Below are 18475 nucleotides of genomic sequence, written 5' to 3'. Positions count from 1 at the left end.
CTGGGAAGGAGAGCTTGAATACTTTTAAACATTTAGCAATAGGAGGTTTCATAACAAAATACTGTTCTGTACTTCATAATTTGTAAATTATGGTCTAAATAGCATAATGTGAAAGTACATAACTAACTTCTAAAGTACTTTTGAACTGTGACAGCCAAAATCTTGTTACTGGCTGTCAGTAATACAATGGCCCATAGTCGTAGACCTGCCTCATGCAGGAAAGTGTCTCTGCAACTAAACCTATTGTGAACAGCCAAAAGCATCACTCAGTGGCTGCTTAAGTATAACATCCTACAAATGATATCATACAGGAATATCCACTCAAACTGCGACCAGAAGCTGAGTGACATGGCTTACAACTTAAACAATAAAACAACAAAGAATGAAAGGCAATAGCTGAGAGCAACTACTGTGCTTCTGCCAACGGGAAAACTGGCGATAACTGTAGTCCTATGTGAACAACAGCTTCCTAGGGTGCTCCTCAAGAGTCTTCTTTAAGGGTGTACTAAGACAGTGAATATGCAGTCTGAAAACAGTAAGCTTCCTTCTGTTACTGCTGGTTATGTATGGCTATTACAGACTCTCGGTCTTGCTTTTAGTAGGTCATAACTCCTACGTTTTTGTAATACTGTAGCCAGTTTGCCGCCTGAATGACACTTAAACTTCAGATGAGGTCTTGGAGCTTTCCATTCTGGAGATGTCAGTGCAAGAGTGCACTCTCAATGTCTACTCTTAAAATAGCATGCAAGTTGGATTACAACAATGGGATAACACTGCACCCCAGGAATGCACAGAAATAATAAAGGCTCTCACACAAGTTAGTGGAAGGACACGTATTGGGGTGCTTGTGTATTTAACATGGTCTTGTGCAGCATTATGGCCTGGCTCTCATTTGATGTCTTTCAAGGGTGTAAGAGTTGGGTGCTGACTCCTAGCCTTTTTCAGGAAAGTTCTGCCTAATCAAGCTCTGCTTGCTTTAACTTTTGTAGCAAAACAGTCGGATCTCATCAGCACTGAATGTTGTGTTGCATCTCAGCCTTGTTAGCTTCTTTGGAGCTATCCAAACTTGGCAGCTTGTACTATCAAATCTTCAGCTTTGTCCTAAATGGATTCACTGTAGGACTTAAAGGTTTTGCTTTTCAAGATGTTGGAGGCCATGTTGTACCAGGTAGCAGAAAAGTACAGGAAGCTTGGTTAGTGTCTTATGCTGGTACCTGAAACACTCCCTTCAATGCAGTAAGAGGAACCTGTGTGGATTAAGAAGACTTTTTCTCCCCCACACACCAGCAACTCCCTTCCCACCTCCCCCTCCAATTTTGTACATATATTTGCATTGGGAATCCAGCTGCTAAGGCAGTAAGAATAGCGGATGGTTGTGCAACCTTAGGAGCATCTCCTCAAGTGGCCAGCAAATCTGCTATTCTGTTAGGTGATATGGTGGCAAAATACAGGTGATTAGGATGCCATATAAATGAGGCCCACAGTTAAGCAGTTAGGGGCACAGCTTCTTCATGTAGCTTACAGAGCTTTATCTGTATTTCTGTATCTTGAGTATTTCTCAATGCCATTGTTGTTGCTTAAGTGGAATTAATTTGTAACTTAACAGCTTGTTTCTTGTTTCTGCTTATCAAAACTTCTAAGTTGTTTAATCAATAGCTTATGTTCTTGTTTTCAGACAAATCTACCTATCTTCAAATTGAAAGAATCTACAGTCAGAAGAAGATACAGTGACTTTGAATGGCTAAGGAATGAACTAGAAAGAGAAAGTAAGGTGGGTAAAATGAAGTGTAAATACAAGTCTTCAAAGACATACAAAGAGTGGTGATGCTGAAATGTTATCATTATGTTATAAAGCATATATATTATATAGAGCAGATTTTGTGCTTGAAAATGTCCAGAACTATAGCAGTGTCAGTCTTTCAGCAAACCTCAGTTATACAATGCTAGAGGCTGTGTAATGGTTGTGAGTTAATTCAGCACTAAACTACTTGAATTCAGCTTACCTCTGTGCACAGATACTGTTCTTCTCTGGTCATGTTTTATTACTTCACTAGGGATGTGATGAGTTGGGTCCTCTAGGAGGAATAGGTGGCACAGGAGCTGTATAAACTTGCTTACAGGCTGTGCTTAACACTTTTCTAAATCTTTCAGGTTGTGGTACCACCTCTACCAGGAAAAGCTCTTCTCCGTCAGCTCCCCTTCCGAGGAGATGACGGCATATTTGATGATTCCTTTATAGAGGAAAGGAAACAGGCTCTTGAACAATTCATAAACAAGTAAGTGTTGGGTCTCATTATCTGGAGACAAACCAAGAACTCAGCTCCAGAAAACTGAATTAAATCTGCTAATCCTCTAGCTATGGTAGCTGCACTAGGTTCAGAATAACTTTCACATAATCTTGCAGTAGGACATACTAACATTGCTCATCCAGTGTTTAGTTTGGATATCTTAATGCTTACCTGAACAGCTGAAATGAATGTTAGTGTTGTTAATTTATGCAAATTACTACAAAAATTACAGCATTCAAAATAGTTCTACTTTTTAATTTCTAAAAAGTTATCCTCCACTGGATGAACAATGGAGCTTACAATGGGCTTACAGCAGTTTACTTTGATTGCAGATGTGAGGTGTTACCAGCTTGGGTAATGATGCATGTTTTCTCTAATCATCCTGAGAATCTTTCTGAAGATGTAAAAACACTATCTGAGGTATGCACATATGTAGTTTGAAGTGGACACTTTGGGGTTTGTCACTGCCTTTCAAAGGGTGAGCAGAAATTATAGTACCAAAGTCTTATGATTCTTTTTCTACCATCTGACACTACTAACTGCTTTTTGTGTATTGACCTGAAGAGCTACTTTAATATCTTTAACCACGTGGATCCAAACAGTGGTTAAGAAGGAATACTGTCAGTTAACCAGGTCTTCTGGTTTCTAGAGCCAACACTGTTCAGACCAACTGGATTTGGGACTGCTCCCTTTAAAAGTTCAAACTTGTCAGTTCTGCTAGCATTCTAATCTTGTTCAATAGTAATGCTGTTTAACAGGGACAGAGGATGTCTGTGAGTTAAACCAGAATTTATGAGAATCTGCCTGTCAGTTCAGGCATGTGGTTTGGAGTTGCAAGTGACTAGTTTACTAAAACTGTCTTGTAAGTAAGTGTGACTATGAAATCTAAGTTTTTCTTCACATAGTTGCTTGTTAGCTCAATTTAGAGGTATTGCTAATGGTTCTGAGCAGATAAAATGCTTCAGGCTGCTCTTTCCTCTGTTCAAAAACAAGTGGAATGAATTTCCAAGGCATCCAGTTTTGCATTTACACTACATGAAGACAGATGTGCTTATAGTAAGATGGAATGGAGGAGGGTGATTTAAGGCTGTACAATCAAGGCAGTCATGACTGTGAAGTACAACTTTTATCTGTGCAGGCTTGGGACTCTACATTAAATGCAGAAGTCCACTAACTGAAAGTTTTGTATGCTGAATCTAGCAACATGTGGGGGAAGAGGACTGTTCATGTTCTGAAGCAGCTGATAGTGAAACAGTCATCTTAACGGGAATCTCTGAAAAACTCAGTATAGCTGGCAGAAATGGAGTGGCCAGTATCACTTGTTCAGTCCTACAGCAAGTAATCCATTGATCTTGTGGAAGTGTAAAACTTATTGGTCAAGTTTTCCTCCTTTGAAACATAAGCAGGCTGTTAATGTTGATATTGATGTAGTCGCAGACTTGAGTACAGCTGGAACAAGGTTCTTTGGGCACAACTCCTAGCTATTCAACCTCACCAATTTATTCTAATGGCATGACCAATTCATCAAGCAAATATTACTAATTAAAGTTTTGACCCGTGTAGAAGGTTTAAGGTTTCTACCAAGTACTCTGTATAATAATGAACTTAGACCTGAAGGTAATTTGCCTAATACATTCACATTACTGCATTCTCAAAACTGGTCTTTGCTTCTAGAACTAGAGAAGAGTCCCTCAGATAACAAATATCACTGTATCCAAAAAAGATCTTGATATCGAGGAGTGTTAAGATGGATGTTGTTGAGAAGCTTTATCCCTCTAGAGGTAAAATCTAGAGGGACTAAATCACAGCAGTGCAGCTTACTTGAGTCAGCCTTCTTGGGCCAGCTTGCTGGCATCACCATCAGTGCTACCTAGAGTGACGTTCATAGGAGTGGCTATGTTGCAACACTCTTGTCTGCCTGAACCTGACTTTGGGATACATGAAAATTCTTGAAGTAGTAGCTGCTATGTGTAAGGGTCACCTTAGTGAAGAATACTGAGGAAAAGCCAACGCAGAGTGAGGTATTCATGTGAAACGGAGAGCTGAATCTCAGAGATGAGATCTGGTCTTGCAATTCAGCCACCAATCTGCAAGCCTTCCTGAAAGGGAGAAGGAATATGCTGCTGCCTTATCTTCTCCTGTATATCTTTCTCTTGAAGTTCAAGGCCAGCAACTTCAGTTTGATGGGGGTAAGAAATTCAAACTAGCTCATTCAGACTGTATTCCTTGTGAATGAGTGCTTGAGACTGCTGCCCATTTACTAGAACCTGGCAAGATTGATAGGTTTTATGACTATACTTGAAAGAATCTATCAATGCTGAATAGGAGAACTGAGCTTCCTCATTAAAGGATGCCCTGAATGACAAGTGAGTAGTGACTAGTGAGTCTGTCCTGTGGTGAAATAACCACTGATAGATACATTTGGAGAAGAAGCACAAAAGTGCTTGGAAGTACTGATGCTGAGCCACTGTAGTTGACTATGTATTAGATGTGTTCAACTAGATCACTTCCTTTTAGAGTAGAAATGTTCTGGCAGATATGGAGGCTGTAAGGCTGACACAAGCTGTCCTAGGGAGGATAAAGGGGCTTTCTCTCTTAAAGGAAGAAGCCTGTCTTGATTGACCAAACTGGACATAACATTTTTCAAACCAAACTGCTTTAGGTTTTCATATCCATAAGTGATCTACTTCCAGGGATTCTGATTCTCTTGGATTTTTGCCTACACAGAAGGCTGCATGGTATTTTGAAAGTTTAAATGCAATACCTTGTGGTTTTCTTCCAAACTTCAAAGTGTCTTCTAATTTCACCTGTTGAAAAGGTGGTGGCTCAGTCTATGTGGAACAAAACTAAATCTACAGTAGAGACACTGGTCTCTTCTAGACTGGACAAGCTCTGTGTCTATGTTTCACATCTAAAGACATCTGCAACTAACAGAGCAGCCAGTACCCTCCGGCTGTGCATCAGTGCTGCTGGTACCTGCTGGGAATAGTGACCATGGTAAGTCATGGCTCTGAACAGCGTCAGAGCCTCCCGAAGACCTTCAGACCCCCTAGCAGAGTTCAGTCTTTAACTCTGTCCAGCCTGTTACTGAATGAGACTGAGAACTGGGGGGTTAAGCAGCCTTTAGAAAGGTGTCTTGTGTCAAAGGCATCAAGACCTGTAAAAATCCGCTTGGCTTGCTTAACTCTAGATTTCCTAATGCTAGGATGGGCACTTTGATAGTCCCCTCAATTGCAGGTGACAGATGATAATGTAATGTGCTTCCAAATGATCAAAGGTAGCTCAGGGTTCCTATGGACTAACTTCATCTGGAGGGGAATGACAAATCTTGCTGCTAGACATCTCATTCTAGTCACCAACAGTGAATTGGAAGTGGGATCTATGCCGAAGTGCAGAACCATAGGTTATTGGTATAAAACCTTGCTCTACTGGCTAGCTGCAAGTAGACCAAATTTGTTAGCACTAATGTTTGTTTTTTCCTCTCCAGGGTTGCAGGCCATCCGCTGGCACAGAACGAGCGCTGTCTTCACATGTTCTTACAAGATGAAGTAATAGACAAAAACTACACACCATCCAAAATAAGACATACTTGAGTTCTGAAACCATCTTCTCAAACATCAGTGGTTCTTATGCTTGGTTTTAGGAGGTTGTAGTTTGTCTTAGCATGCTGAGGATAAACGGGCACGAAGTCTCCACTAACATCAGTACACTGCTTGGTCTTTGCATATGCTTTATAGCATTGAAGAACTCACTTGTCTTCTAGCTAAATCCCTCTGAATTCTTCTAAGAGTATTATACTATGAGACTATCCACCCCTTGCAATGTCTCACAAACCTTTCCACTCTTATTTGCAATGACTTAATGTTTACTGACTTGGCCTTACTTGAACTTTCACAGTTATAATGTCACATGCTCACTTGTATTTGACTAAACTGCTATGCTGTTCTGAGGTAGTCATCTGTCTGAACTTCTGTAGAAAGACTGCTTTATTTCTGATACCCTGTGTGAGAAACACTTATGCAATTGTCTTCAAGCTTGTAAAACACTTTATACTGAAGTAATGAGGGAATTATCTTTATATTCTGTAAGAAGAAAAAAAATCAAATTTATATACTAAAGTAACTTGTCTAAAGTTTTGAAATAAAAGTGAAAATGCACTTCAAATGTTTTGTCACTCTTGACCTTGAGTGTGGGGTATCTCATGCTTTCTGAGAAGCAGGGAATTCACTATAAGTGAACTGGTGTGTCAGCCTTGCTGGGATGATGCTGTTATGCAATGTAGTCTTGCATTACTAACAGCCAGCACTAAATCCCTTAGATCCTGGTACTTGCCACTCAAGTGTTAAAGAACATGTAAAGGTATTGAAGGCTGTTCCTGTGTTGTGGAGCCAAAGCTGGAACCCCATTCATGGTAGGCAGTCAGCAGAGCTGTGGCTTTAGTAAGTTTGGGAGAAGGGTACCTTTCTGCTTGGCATGAGAAGCACCAATCTAACGTCAACTAGCAAGTGAAAATGATTCCATCCTACAGAAAAGGAATGTTGATGTAACCTGTAATATATTATTAATCTAGGACTGAATTTAAGTTGCTCTGCTACAAATACAATTAAGGATATGAAGTCATGCAAGCCTGCTATAGGATGTGCTCATAGACCACTTCCCTGAACATTAAAGGAAGCGGTAGCATTGTGCTTATATAACCACTGGTGAAATGCAGGTGGTTGATGCCTGAACTGCAGTTCACAAGCACTGCTGCTGAAGTCTGCTTTCTTGCTAGCTGCTTCTATGGCTGGAGAAGCTTCCTTAATGCTTCCAAAAGTGACATGGGAGTTACCTATCCAGATGCTCTTGAAAACAGATCCAAGAACACTCTCATAGCAGTCATCCAGTGTTTTGTGTTATTTGGTAACAGTATGTGTTGGCTTAGACTTGGCTCTGGTGCTTTTTCCTTCTTATGATACTTCTTATCACTGTCAAGAACATCCTGCAAAGTTACTAGTTTCCTTTAACTAAGACCTTTAACCTCATTTACAGAAATCTGGATGTAGATGATTGAACTGACAAAACAGTGGTGGCTGACTGGATTGTATGTAGTCCTAGTAACTAGCTACACCGAACAGTTAGGTGCTCAAATAATTGCTCTTTGCCCCTCATACTTAACTGAAACTGTGCTGCATCTATCCAAAAGTCCTAGCTGTGAAACCAGGGACCAAAACTGATAGAGCCCACTTGCAACCCAGAGCTGTAGCTCTTCAATACAGTCTAGCTTTTCAAGAAGTTTTTGATGATGTAAAATCAATTCTAAAATTCCCTGTGCTTGTTGAACCATGCTTAAAAATTGAGTTACTCTTGGAAATGGGGAAAGAAGGGCTAAATGTATGCAAAGTTTTATTATTTAGGTTTAGATACATAGTAAGGTGTTCCTTTTCTTTTCTCAAATGTTCTTTTCTGAGAGAAGCTTCTTTCAGAAGTCAAAGTAAATGCCGCATCTTATCCCTAAAAGATGGTGACACAATCTGTATCATCTGCTGTGGAAAGAAAAGAATAAGCTGAAGAGGGAAAAACTGTATGCTTGATGTTAAAGCATTCCTGTTTCCAAAGTGAGGACTTTGTAGTGTTAACCTCTGAGGGTGACAGGACATCTTCACTGGACTCTGGGATTTCAGCTGACCCTCAGTCCTTCAAGGCTAACTAGAGACCTTAATTCTAGTGTAGCCTAACTGGTTCTGCGTCTCTGCAATCTACAGTACTGGGAAGAAAACATGATCTGAGATTAGCTGTGCCTAAACCACAGGGATCTGGGCATTGTTCCCAGCTGGTGAATCTGCTCTGCAGCTGGGCTAGGTCCTGCAGGTAAGGGGATGAGATATGGGTGTGCACCCATTGCCCTGCCTGCTTTGCAACTGGGAGAAAGCCAGTACACTCTGTTGCATCCTCTAGCCTGGGTCGTCTGGGGACTGGGACCACCGCACACTGCAGCGTGCGGTTGCCTTGCAGCATGGACGCAGTTCGTGTTTATTGCTGTTCTGGGACAGCCGTGTAATTCGTACTGAAACAAGTGTTCTGTCATGGGTTCTGCACAGCACTGGGTTCAACTTCTTTAGGTCATAAACTGAATTGTCACAAAGTGGAGAACCACAATTGATTTTTTTGCCCTGTCCAGTTCTTTTCAGTGTAGAGAGCAGCAGATGGTTGAAGGTTATTACAGGGGCAGGAAGAACACTTCATAAAGTGTTTGTTGGTTTCTTTCTAAGAATGTGCTGTGCCCTGTGGTAAATGCATTCTCAAATACTCTGTGCTAGTTTGTACAGAAGATGTTTTGAAGTCCTGTAGTCCATGCTTTGTCTCACCCGACTCCTCAAAGAACTGGTCTTGTATACTTCATGGTCTGGCTGTCTTGGAAAGGATAGACTGTGAGACCTAGCAGTCTGAACAAATCAAACGGAAGAGAGTTTGGGTGAAAACTTGGACCTCTGAAAAGTGTGAGACTTTTGTGCTTGGAGTCAATGGAGCTAGGATTTCACTTGTGATCTGTATTCCTTGACACTGAAAACCAAGGAGCCATTGATATACACTGTACATTTCCACCTGTCATTTTAGTGAGCATGGCTCTTCGGTCACTCATTGCCATAACATGTTATACTTCCCTTCTCCTATTGCCAACTTGTTCTGTGCATTGGGGGTTGCTTACCTCTTTCTTTGGTGTGATTGCACAATTGGACACCTTAATAAAACCTCAGAATCTTTTTAATTAAAGCAATGGTTTTGTACTCATCACCCTTTGTTAGCTTCACAATTCACTGATATTAAAAACTGTAGTAGCATGAAACAGAAGACTTACACTGTTAGACCTCTGATCCATTTAGTATTGTGTCCTGGAAAAAGCTCTGTGTCAGCTCCTTGAGAAGGAAACCTTGCAGCAGGTGTATATTTGAATTACAGAAAACAGATCTATGCAGGACCTCAAAGTCCCTTTGCTCCAAGGCTAGATCGATCACCTAAGCTATTCCTTTAATGTTTGTCTAACCTGATTTTTAAAACCTGTGATGGTGGAGACTCCATGGCATCCAAGGCAATCCGTTTTAGTAGAGAATATTTCTGTTGCCTGGTGAGTAGGGTGCAGTGGAAGAAACTAATCCAGAAGTAGAAGGACAAGTGTTAAAAGAACAGTGGAAAGTAATTTAAATTCAATATATTTTTATTCTTTGTAAATACAATGAGTACAACTTTTTAACTTCACAAATCAGTTAATCCACTTTGCACAGGAAAAGTTTTACTCATTCTATGATAGTCCAAGTGCTGATTTTTCTCAGTGCTAGTTCCTAATAACAAATCAAATTTTGAAAAGTACAGCAGCTATCTTTAAATGTTTTTTCCTACATTTTTCATACATCAAATAAGCAGCTTGTAACGGTTTTGTGTGAGAGAGGGTGTAGGCGAACAAGGCTTCAAAATTAGAACCTGGAGTTTTCTAAAAAGGCATTGGAAACTTTTGGAAATTGTTAGCATTGTATCAGTCAACAACCTTTATTTCTTTGAAATAAAATTCCTTCCATTGATTTTTTTTTTAATAGTCATTTCGCTTCTCTGCACATCTAATTGACAAAGAGTTTGGCCACCGTTGCCTTTGGTTTCAGCACTGTGCCAACGGGACGGCCAGCAGGTCACTGAAGCGGTCATCTCCATTGTATTTGGTTTTGCTGCTTTTAGTCTTCCTTTCTTGACTTGTATCTTTTCAGGTGGGTGCGTGTGAATGTGTGTCTGTGTGTGTGGAAGGAGGGAAGGTCGGGGAGGAAGTGTATAAAGCTTTTCTGTCTTTGAGATGTTAACGGAACAAATTGTGGTGACATCTGCGTCAAAGATCACCAGTTCATTTTGCAGGGAGAATGGAGCTGCCGTCATAAGCTACTTTTTAATCAGTTCTGAAGGCCACTTCATGATGTATTATAGCAGAAGCAATGTTTTGGTAACCTGGTCTTCAATGTTGCCTATCATATTAAAAACATTTTCCCAACATAGGCTACTTTTAAAACAGTTCTGAAGGCCACCGCATCTCATGTTACAACAGAAGCCAGGTTTGGTCACCCGGTTCCAAATACTGCACAAACTCAAGTACCTTCTTTCACATTTTGTCTCAGATCTGCCAGTTAAATGAGAGAATAGTGGAGTCTTTGTTAACTATGACTGGCATCTGAATTGCCTCCATCCTGTAGTAACAGGAATAGCAGCCAAATTCCAGCCACTTTCACTTTTTCTGTAGAACAAAGCATTCTCTCCATGATCTAAATCACTCTGTTCAGAGCAGCAGAATCATATCTACTGGGGTATTTTTTGTCAATGGGTTTAAAGGCTAAACATTCCCAGGCTTATGCTTCCTGTAGATTTTGTTAGTTGAGGCTTATTCTCCATAGATAAAAGTTCTTCTCAAACTGTCCATCCTGATTGTTTATTTTAAGGTAATTTATATGTCACTGGATTTGTACATATCTGAAAGCAGTCTTGTAATTGGTACGTTCCCAATGGTCTTTTTGAAGAACACTTCTTCTATTGTAGATGGACTAATCGAACGTAAAGCTGGTAAAAGCAATAAAAGTTTTCCGAAACGACAGGGTTGTGTGGGATACCTGGGAGACAGAGAGAGAAGAAATGTTACTGAAGTTTTTAAGTCTTTTTTCACAGAGAACCTTTTAATTTATAGAAAAGACCAATATTCAACAAATTGTACAGGCAGATGCTACCTGTGCTAAACCCCTGTGTTTTGTACTCATGTGAGCAAGAAGGTTGACCCCAAGGAAAAGTCTTTTAATGGAGGTTAACAGAATATAGGCCAATGTCTCTGAGTTTTGATTAGCTCCTTTGTTTATTGCCTCAGAGCAGTAGGATCTGCTCTGACTTGTCCCTCATACAACATCTATGTCCTTGACACAGTTCAGGGAAGAGCTTGACCTATAATAAATACCCTGTCATTTAAAGTGCAATTTAAACGTAGCTGGATTGTCGTGGTAATAATTTTGCTCCCTTTTGTTTGCCATATACATCAAATACCAATTTACATTTGGAAAGAAATTTTTTTATTAAAGAAGCTGTGTTTTATCCCCAGGCAATGTGTTCGTGTAACAGGATATTTCCTATCCTTTCTCTCAGCTTTTGAATGCAACATAGGATATGTATTCTAGCTGTGCTTATGCTGACTTTACAGCAGTGATTCTCAAACCTCTGCTTAACAGTCATCCCCCAAAAAGAAGGAGGAGGTCGTTTGGAGAAACACTCAACTTCTCCCATCTGCCTTCCCTTGCGTCCTGTTGAGAGCAACTCTACTGAGATGAGAGGGCTGATACTGCTCTAACACTGGCGGGAAGGTAAATTGAAGCCCGAGGATGAAACGCAAGCTGAAAGTTTGTGTTTGCGTTGACTGTCACACTGGAGTCAGTGTGACAGTCCTGCCAGTGGACTGCACTTTTTTCCTTGTGAAAGGTTCTCTTTTACAACAGATACTCTTTAGCCCATAGTAGCTATAGGAATGCAACAGAAAAGTTGCCGTGCCTGGAATGGAAACCATGCCTATGTAAAACTGTTCCTCCCTGGCTTCTCTCTCCAACAGGCCCTGTCTCACTCAGAGTCTCCAGGGAGCAATCTTCATGGGAAAGGCTTTCCATAACAGCAGGAAGAACTTGCTATGCAGCGGTTATTCTTTTCGCTCTGAACTAGCATCATAACTGGATGGCATTTGCATTTCTGTTCCCGTCCCTGGGGCAGGCCATTCCCTTTAGACTAAACAGAAGTCCTTCAGAGACTGCTGCCATCTAAGCTCTGATACTGAGTGGAATTCTGCTAGATAGAGCTGTTATGAGAGCAGATCAAAGTTTCAGAAGGAAAAAGTGGTATAAAAGCTGCTCTTCCACTGCTCCATCTCCCACTGTGCTAGTCTCAGGGACCTCCAGTGCAGCTAAAGGACTTAGACCTGTGGCAGCTCTCCCCAGAAGTCCTGAGCCCACCAGAGCAGCTGGTGCAGAAGATGCTAGGTGCATTCTTCAGGCTTCTGAAATGGTCCGTAGGAGGAGGCTGCAGATCTGTTCACAGCCAGCAGTTGTACTTTGCATAGCACGTTTTGTGCATTCCTGGGCTCACCCCTGTGTGCTTTGTGGGATGACAGCTACAGCTTTTACAGCAGGTTTTAAAACTTCTGTATCCCATGGGACTTTTCGTGAATGAGACAAGGGGGGAATATTTTCTTCCCAAACAATGATTCTGATCACTCTGCTGCAGCAGCAAAAGGAGATTCACAAGTTCTGGGTTTTTCATTTCAACCTGAGAACAGACTCAGGGTAGTGTCTTGGAAGAGCCATTTAACTTCTTTGTGTCCCAATTTCTGTATCTGAAAAATGGGGGAAATTGTATGGGGACTGGAGATCTTGGGTAAAAAGCACTTATACTGCTGTGAGATGTGATGTTTTGAGTATCACTATTAGCGGTATTTAACTGAATAAAATGTAGAGGAAGACGTAGCCTTCTGAACTGCAAAGTGTTCCACAGCACATGTCACTTCCCAGGGGAAGATCTCTTCTTTTAGCACTTTTCCATTTGTCTGAATAAATTGAGGTGCTGGAGCGAGTCCAGAGAAGGGTAACAAAGGTGGTGGAGGGTCTGGAGCACAAGTCTGATGGGGAGCGGCGGAGGGAGCTGGGGGGGGTTTGGTCTGGAGAAGAGGAGGCTGAGGGGAGACCTGATCGCTCTCTACAACGGCCTGACAGGAGAGTGTCGCCAGGTGGGGGTCGGCCTCTTCTCCCAAGTAACAAGCAACAGGACAAGAGGAAATGGCCTCAAGTTGTGCCGGGGGAGGTTTAGATTGGATATTAGGAAATATTTCTTCACTGAAAGGGTTGTCAAGCACTGGAACAGGCTGCCCAGGGAAGTGGTGGAGTCCCCATCCCTGGAGGTGTTTAAAAGACGTGTAGACGTGGTGCTTAAGGACATGGTTTAGTGGTGGGCTTGGCTGTGCTAGGTTAACGATTGGACTCGATGATCTTAAGGGTCTTTTCCAACCTTTTCTATGATTCTATGATTCCATTTCATCAGGAAATGCCCAATCCCAGCAGGCTGACAGCCGATGTATACTTGCTGTAACAGCCCAGTCCTCATTTCAGTCAGTGGAAATGTCACCTTCGCTACAGCGAGAGCAGCATTTTACCCCTACAGCTGCAAGAAGAATCGGGAGAAGACACCACTCACCTGGTATGAATGTAGCTGTTCAGAGTGAGCTGGGCTTCATCTTGAAGGGCTGCTATGGCGGCAGCATTTCGGAAACTCCTCAGTTCAGAGCCACTGTGTGTGGGCACTGGAAAGCAGACCAGTTACTAGTTCAGCCTGACTTTTTGGGGGGTCAAACCAGTTCAGCTAGTGCTATCAATGGCAATTAAATGTTCCCTTTAGCTGCCCAACACTCCACTGTCAGCCTTTCAAAATGCAACTCTGACTATTGGAATTCAATACCAGGAAACCTGTTGGATGATATAAAGCTATGTCTGGTTTAAAACACCATTTTTGCTTTAAAGTAGCAACCTCGTAGCTATCAGACCGGATAAGCAAGAGATTTTTTCTGCTTACCAGCTTTAAAAGTGACAATGCATTTGAGACAGGCAAATTCGGTAGCATCTAGACGAAGTTGTCTGAATCTAGCCACAACCTCCTGTAAAGCCTGTATTTCTGAAATAATTTTATTCAGCTTCTGAGAATCTGTATTGTCACCGTTCATGCCTAAAAGAGAAACAGATTAAATAAATAATATTAAAGGCATTTGCTTTATTTTATATTGATTTCTGACAAAATCCTCTGTATCAATATCCACTCTATTGTCACACTTGTCTATCTGGTTCCATGTAAACTGACTATATTGTATGAAAGTTAATATAAAATCTTCTCTTGGATGATAACAAACACAGTAATTTGCATTTAAATGACAATGCAAGCAGTCATGAATACAACAAAACAACATTATTTGCATTTAAATATAGATTTATAAATGACAGGTATGCTCTATTGTTCAGTAGGAATTTGTTATTCTTTACATGTTGTTCTTTTTTCAGTAATGTATTTTTATGGTAATTTTTGTAACAAAGTCATTAAATTGTGCAATTCTTACCAGATACAGCCAGTAGAGTGTTAGCATCAACTGGAATGGCCCATTGTGCTATTCCTAGAACAAACAGTTCTCTCCAAGCATCTTCCAAAAGCATCAGCTGTCATACAATAGATGTACAATATAACATAGTGTATAATTTATAGATTTATAAACAATTTAAATATGTAAATTTCTGTTATTTTAAAAACTACTTTAAATGCCTGTCATGGTATTTTCCCCACAGCATTTCGTTAGCTCTTCTCCTAGTTTTTTGAGAAGGTGTCCACAAATAAGCCTAGGCATTGTAGAAAAACACTGAGGGCTGGCTCACTGTGCACCATGTTGTGGACCGAAAGGGAGGAGAAAGAGAAAGGAGAGTGAGAACTCCCACCCCGGAAAGCTTGTTCACGACATGAACGCTCTCCTGCGTTCCTCAGCACCGTGTGGTCTCTTCCCTCCTCTCCCTCGGGACATATAGCTGTCCTAGGACAAGTTGGGTGATTGCTCTCCTGTTGCTCTCTAGGGATTACCCTCCTTTCCCTCGGGAAGACAGGATTTGTGAAGAAAAGCCTGGACAACATCCTGAAATTACGTCACTCTGTAGGGAGCACTGCTTTAGAGCACATATGTATCTTTAACCCCTTCCTTACAAAGCAAGTCTTTAGCTCTTTCAAGCACAGCATCTGGACACGCATACGGTTTCTCAGTGTCACCTGTTTTTCTGCTTTTTGCTTTAAATCACACAGAAATTCCAGGCACTAAGAGCTGTTTCCTTTCAGAGAACTGAGTATCCAAGCACCTACGCTGACAGCATTGCTAGTTCTCAGCGATTTTTGTACATTGCCTGGTTGTATGGAGGTGTTTTTCTCTCTAGAGGCAATGCCTTTGACTTCCCTGGAGAGGCAGTGGTGCATCTGAAGAGGAGACACCACTCCTGGTAACGCAGACAGGCAAAGCCAGAACAGACATGTTTAGTCTTGAGGGCAGCTATGGATTGTTGACCCAGCCCAACTTTTAAGAGGGGTTTGGAGGGCCCCCAGTTCAGCTGAAGTTCATGGCCTAAAGGACATGCTGTGGTGCCTACATATTGCTGGGACCTCATGGCTCTCAATGGGGTGGGAGAGGTTTGGAGGGGTGAGAACTATAGTGGATTCGGGAGGTATCATCTAGAGGCTCCATGCAGTGAAAACAGATTGCCCAAAACTCATGCAGAAAAAAAACCCCAACCAACTAGAAGCATTAATATTGCTGCGGTCCCTGAAAGTATCAGCAGCTTAGCTTCTTAGGAGAATAGGAAGGAGGGTGTCTATAGTCTATAGTCAATAAGACTTATAGTGTATAAAATTCTATAAAGAGTCTGTAAGGAAAAACAAAGCAAAAAAATATGTTGTACCAAATGAATGATGATTTTGTTGGGAAGTAATAGATGATACAGAAAGCATGCAGCAAAAGTCCTAACCCTTAACGGTATTGTGAGTTTTAAACTGCCCTGTTCTGATCGGAATGGGAGGAGAAGCTCTCAGAGTCTCTGCTTTCAACTTGTCACTGCGGGCGTGTGCCCATTTTGTGCCTTTTTGTGCTACGTGCTTTGCAGAACTTCTACATAACCTGACTAAGGAAATTGTGACGGGAAAGTATTTTTGTCTCTGCTTGCATATGATTACTGTTTGAAATAATTAGATTGGGTTTTACAATACTGGAAGCTGCCCAGATTATGGTATGAATTGATGGGGGGGGGGGGGGGGGGGGGGGGGAAGGAAAGAAAGAGGAAAAAAAAAAGGGCGGTGCCCGTCTCAGCTCTGTCGTGAGAGCAGCTGAACCTGCTCGTAAGTCTCCGAACTGCTGCAGCCTGCAACCCCCGCCCCTCCTCCAGATAATCCTGCCTGACGGATGTGCAGGTTTCTGTAGGAAATGATTTGCCAACCTTTCATTTGCTTTTGTAAAACTTCTTTTGTCATTCATTCATGCAGATACAATGGTAGTGACTGGTGGTTCCTGGAAGATATCAATTTCATATGTTCTTTCCCACTAAGTCTTTAAAGTCAGAAGACTTTAGAAATAAGGGACTATTCCAATAGCTGAAGCTTTCTGCATGCCTATACCTAAGTCTGTAAAACCACCAATTAAAATAATTCATGCTGAAGTCATACTCAGCCCTCCTTCTTCAAAGAAACAAGAAATACCAGGCTTTCTGGAGGACTGCTTTTTGCTTCATAATCAACCCCATCCTGTAAGTATGACCTTTTGTTCGTGACCTGCGTTAGGCCAACTTGTCTTAAGGACAAGCTGGGCAGGTGTGCAGGCCAGCCGAACTTGAAGCATTTTTGTTGTGTGGCTTCCAATCCACGATGGGATTAGCTGTATGGAGCTGGGGAAGGGACACAGCCCCTGTTTTATCGAGGGTAGTGACACGGCCATCCTCAACTTGTGTTTTGTCAGCAAATTGATTTCTACTTATTTCCTCGCCTTCAAGATGAAGCTGTCACAGAGTCCTGGAATCACAATGCGCTTGTCTTTTTGGAAGAGCACAAACAAAAGCAAAATCCAGCCAAAGGTTTTAGACTCTCCTCGGGCAGATGTCAGGGATACGAAAAGAGAAAAGCAGACATTTACAGCTGGGCCATTGTCAAATTAAATAATGCAATGGCACTATTATAAAAATCAACTGTCTGATTATTCATGAAATAAGGTGATGAGAATCAGAGTTATTTCTTCTCCAGCTCTCCTGAATACGACAGGGGAATCATGCAGAAAGAGGCCCGGGTCAAAGCTTTGGAGCTGAGCAGCTCTGAGTTGTGAGGAAGCTGGCTTGCAATGAAGAACAGCAAGTCAAGGTGATGTTAAGGAAAGGTTGGGATTTTAATATGTAATTCACTAACTTAGTCCCTGATACCAGAGTGAAAGAGGCAGTGGGTTATTTAAAGATAACAGGAACACTCTGGTATCTATGGTAGATAAGCAGGCCTTGCTGTTTGAGGCATGCTTGGTCATGTGCAATGGAGACTTGTTCCCAAATCCTGCTGTCCCCTTTTCCACACACCAACAGATGATCTTGTGGGAAATGCACCCACATTATGTCCAGTAAAGCCTTGGCCTAAGGTGCCTCCTGAGGACATCATTGCCCTAGAGATGGACCCAGCCTCTTCCCGTGCACTGAGGCTGCTGCTGAAGCAGCACATTTCCCGCTTGTCCCTGACATTCAGTCCTGTTTCTTTGGTTGCTTGGTGTGACAGGCTCAGTGCTCCACAGAAGTAGCAGCAGCAGAAGACGACATTAGAGAGCAGCATGCTACACCAGGACCGCGGTCTTCCTAACGGCACGTGTAACCTCCCGGACCCTATCCCGGTGCTCCTCTCAGACTCCCTACGTAGCAGTGCTGCAGCCAGAGCTGAGCAGCATCCCTCTTTGCCTGATTTCATGACAAGGATTTCAAAACATGGGTCTGGTGCTAGAAAATGACCATTCCGATGTACCTTTGCTTTATATCACATTGTGACTGACCATCATGATTTATCTTTAGGTAGAAAACACTGTTGGTTCCCTGAGAAGCTCTTTTCTTTCAGTTCAAAATATGTATTTGCATATCAACTGCAACACTTGCAACATGCATCCATGGAAAGGAACGAGTTCCTCTGATGACTGCTATGTAACATCTGAGGCACAACGTTTCTAGTTACCATTTTGGGAAATTAGCTCAATCATATCAAAGTATTAGATGTCTTTTATGATTGGAGCTTTGTGTAGATTTCCCCCCTTCCATTTCATAATTATCTGATTACTTTTTTAAAAAGTAGTGCATTATACAAAGCACACTGAGTCCTCATCAAGAATCAAGTCATTAAGAAATTGCTTCAGCTCGGTTCACATATGATTTACTTGAGGCAAAGGCAAATTGTCGTAGAGGAAAACAAGACAAATTAGGGCTGGCCAAATTCTGCTTCCACCATATTGGTGTAATGGTAAGTTCACTGACAGCAACATGAATAAGGAAAAAATGTTGGTTGTGTAAACAGGAGGAGAGAGGAGAGGAGAGGAGAGGAGAGGAGAGGAGAGGCGAGGGGAGGGGGGAGAG

At 41.8% G+C, this 18475-nt stretch overlaps 2 protein-coding genes across 2 annotated transcripts in view; one reads left to right on the top strand and one right to left on the bottom strand.

The window, feature by feature from the left end:
• Nucleotides 1–1656: 1656 nt before the first annotated feature.
• SNX3 (sorting nexin 3) lies at nt 1657–6469 on the top strand (the record flags this gene model as incomplete). Its single annotated transcript, XM_009709997.1, has 3 exons — nt 1657–1771; nt 2152–2276; nt 5776–6469. Coding segments are annotated over 3 exons (346 nt in total), but the record flags the coding sequence as incomplete, so codon positions are not given.
• A 2695-nt stretch (nt 6470–9164) lies between these two features.
• NR2E1 (nuclear receptor subfamily 2, group E, member 1) overlaps nt 9165–18475 on the bottom strand; it is a gene marked incomplete at its 5' end in the record, with an annotated part of 11550 nt that continues 2239 nt past the window's right edge. Inside the window, 4 exons of the mRNA XM_009709995.1 lie at nt 9165–10909; nt 13515–13620; nt 13890–14039; nt 14425–14521. Of these exons, the coding sequence (XP_009708297.1) occupies nt 10747–10909; nt 13515–13620; nt 13890–14039; nt 14425–14521 (516 nt within the window). The remainder of the gene's footprint in view (nt 10910–13514; nt 13621–13889; nt 14040–14424; nt 14522–18475) is intronic.

This window comes from Cariama cristata, unplaced genomic scaffold, assembly GCF_000690535.1.
Source record: "Cariama cristata isolate BGI_N322 unplaced genomic scaffold, ASM69053v1 scaffold28571, whole genome shotgun sequence".
Taxonomy (NCBI): domain Eukaryota; kingdom Metazoa; phylum Chordata; class Aves; order Cariamiformes; family Cariamidae; genus Cariama; species Cariama cristata.
The sequence above is the reverse complement of the archived record's forward strand: the minus strand, read 5'-3'. Positions and strand labels throughout refer to the sequence as shown.